Source organism: Oncorhynchus masou, chromosome 14, assembly GCF_036934945.1.
Source record: "Oncorhynchus masou masou isolate Uvic2021 chromosome 14, UVic_Omas_1.1, whole genome shotgun sequence".
In the NCBI taxonomy this organism is placed as follows: Eukaryota; Metazoa; Chordata; class Actinopteri; order Salmoniformes; family Salmonidae; genus Oncorhynchus; species Oncorhynchus masou.
The window spans coordinates 11,700,246-11,703,442 of NC_088225.1; the positions used below are offsets into that span (position 1 = coordinate 11,700,246).

At 46.2% G+C, this 3,197-nt stretch overlaps 1 protein-coding gene across 1 annotated transcript; it reads right to left on the reverse strand.

Moving 5' to 3' along the window:
* Positions 1 to 250: 250 nt before the first annotated feature.
* Positions 251 to 3,197, reverse strand: LOC135554220 (inward rectifier potassium channel 4-like). The gene is made up of 2 exons (XM_064986373.1): positions 3,175 to 3,197; positions 251 to 1,904 (listed from the first exon to the last, which is right to left on the reverse strand). The coding sequence occupies exons 1-2, from the start codon at positions 3,195 to 3,197 to the stop codon at positions 329 to 331; spliced, it is 1,599 nt and encodes a 532-aa protein (XP_064842445.1). The 3' UTR covers positions 251 to 328.

Consider the following 3,197-nt stretch of genomic DNA (forward strand, 5'->3'; position numbering starts at 1 on the left):
CGTTAAAAGAGTCGCCTGTTCATACAATCTCATGTGTAATTATCTCTCTAGGTGACTGTCCCACAGCCCAACTGAGGTGCATGTATGGGTGAGGTGTGCAGAGTAGAACCACTACCTCAGCCTCCCATGTGGTTCTCTCCACAAACAAAAACATGGGCTCAGGTTAAAGTACAAAATAATGCTGGCAAGGCGAAAGGGGTGTAGATCTAGTACTAAATCCAGCGCAAAACGTGCAAAATACAAAAAGGAAGACCTCTCTTCAAGACCTACAGATCGGTATATATGAATGGAGGGTTTGGGAAGGGTCTGAGGATGCCATCCCTTTGCCTCAGATTCCTGACTCACTTTTATATGTCAGTGGATCACGAGTAATGGTCGTCTGTAGAATGTCAAAATCCATCTGATTGTCCAAAACACACAGCATGCTGCTGCCGGATGTCATTGTGGCTGTGTCCTGAAACAAATTATGGAAGTCAACAGAAACTGAATTCCTCCTTTCCTCCTCCCTGTCTTTTCCCTTTTGCCTATCCAGTTCATCCTCGTCCTCTCCACAGCTCAGTGCTACCTCATTCTCATAGCAGAAGGCGCTGGGGGAGTGGGGGGTTACGAGGTGCTGGGTGATTCTGGGGCTGGTTGGGAATAGTGAGTGGGAGGAGGCGGATGAGGCAGGCCGGCTGGCCATCTCACTGAGCTCCTTGGCGCTGCAGTGGGGTGTGGAGGGCACCTCGTAGGTCTTGTGGAAGCGAGAATAGTCCACCTGATACTTGGTTCGGTCCTCAAAGATCACAGGCTCAAATCTATGCCCCCATAGGATCTCCTTGGCCAGATAGGAGCTGCGGGCCTGGGTGGTCATGGCGGTGGCCTCCACCATGCCCTCCAAGATCACTACGATCTCAAAGTCATCAGACTCCAGATCAGCCCGGCTCACAGTGTACAGGGGGCTGTCCTCGTCGATCTCATGGACGATAACCAGAGGAGAAACCAGGAAGAGACGGTCAATGCCTTCGTCGTAGCCTACGTTGAGATCCCTCTGCTCTAGAGGGATAAACTCTCCCTCTGCCGTGACGTAGGGTCGAATGAGCTGTGCCCGCACATGGGCCTCCACGATGTGGCTCCTGCGCAGGTTACCCACCCGCCACATGAGGCACAGCTTGCCATCGCGGAGGGAAATCACAGCAGTTTTCGAGAACAGCAGGGTCTGGTTCCTCTTCTTAGGGCGTGCCATTTTGACCATGATTGTGCCAAGCATGAAGGAGTCAATGATGCAGCCCACTATGGACTGGACCACCACTGTGATCACTGCCACAGGGCACTCCTCAGTGACACAGCGCCACCCATAACCAATGGTGGTCTGGGTCTCGACGGAGAATAGGAAGGCTCCGACGAAGCCCTCTACATGAAGGAGGCATGGCTGCCACTTTTTCTGCACCCCTTCAACTTCACCAACCCCAAGCCCATTCCCTTCCAACCCTGAAGAGGAACTCATTCCAGGGTGCTCATCAAAATCCCCATGGGCTCTGGAAACTGAATAGAAGATTATTCCAAAAAACATCCAGGAGGACATGAAGGTTGAGCAGAAGAGGAGTAGTAAGTATCTCCAGCGGATGTCCACGCAGGTGGTAAAGATGTCGGCCAGGTAACGTTGTGATTTCTCCTCCATGTTAGAGAACACCACGTTGCAATGCCCATTTTTCTTGACGAAGCGACTTCTTAGTTGGCTCGATCCTGTAGTAGAGATCTTTCCGTTGTAATTGTTCATCCTACGACCTGTGGCTCCTGATATCCTATCTCCTCCGGATGTGCCACTAGGGGAGTGGAACCGGCTATTTGGCGAGCTGTGGCCGTTGTGGAGCCCAAGTGTGGAGATTTTCAGGCCCTCCTCATCTGTTGCTGCGAAGCTGTACCTGTAGGGTTAACAAAAGGGGAAAGTATGGATAAATAAGGAAATTGACCAGAGTGATGCAAGAGATGTGAGAGGGGGTTGATAAGGGTGTAGAACAGGAAGAGTTGAGGTTATAAAACATGTCCGTAATCTCATTGGGCTATCTATTCTTACCAGTGTGCCCTACAGGACACAGTGACTATGCATAGCTTGCCAACTCTGCACAGAGACATAATGTATGACTCACATTCTCTCTTGCATTAAAGGCCGCGCTTAGGAAGGATATGCTGTGAATGAGAAATGTATATATAAGGGTATCCTTCTTGAATGCAAAGGTAGCATGAAATGATGCTTTCTCACTTTCCTCAAGACCATTTGACCTACCTCCGGTAACCTCCTAATATTGATCATACCAATCTGTCTCTCTCCTTCGGAGAGGATAACCTGGGAAGGTGAGTTGTGTTTAGCTATGTGAGAGGGATTGCGGTCATAGCGGGTTTAGGGATTATACACGAGCCAAGTCTCTTGTCAGCCTATGTTGACTGGGACATACAGACATTATATTGACCAATGTATAGTGCTCTATTGATCAGGAAACTATATTCAACCATATACTTATTGACTTTTTAATGGCTCCACTATTTTGGTTCCATTCATTTGAATGTACATTGGCGAACTAAGGTTGTCCATTTCCCTGTAATAACACAAATAAGGAGAAGCGTTGTTGGCTTTGGAGACATAAGGTGTGACCAGTGATGGAAAAAGTACTCAATTGTCATACTTGAGTAAAAGTCAAAATACCTTAATAGAAAATGACTCAAGTAAAAGTGAAAGTCCCCTAGAAATATACTTAGGTATCAAAAGTAAATGTAGTTGCTAAAATATACTTAAGTATCAAAATTAAAAGTAGAAATAATTTCAAATTCCTTATATTAAGCAAACCAGACGGCACCATTTTCTTGTTTTTATTTATTTACGGATAGCCAGGGGCACACTCCAACACTCATACATCATTTACAAACAAAGCATGTGTGTTTAGTGAGTCCGCCAGATCAGAGGCAGTAGGATGTCCTCTTGAAAAGTGTCTGAATTCCTGTCCTGCTAAGTATTCAAAATGTTAAAAGTACTTTTGCGTGTCATCGAAAATGTACATTATTTACATTAAGTAAAAGTAAAAATATAAGTAAAAATATAAATAGTAATATCCCCAAAATTACTTCAGTAGTACTTTAATTTTTACTTAAGTACTTTACACCGCTGGGTATGACAGCTTCCATTCATGGTGTCCTCACCTGTTGGCCAGTGCTGTTCCCAT

Coding starts and splice junctions, on each gene's coding strand:
- LOC135554220 (XM_064986373.1), bottom strand. CDS start 3,197: ATGGGAACAGCACTGGCCAACAG. Junction 1,905..3,174: donor GGAACAGCACTGGCCAACAG/GTGAGGACACCA, acceptor TTAACCCTACAG/GTACAGCTTCGCAGCAACAG.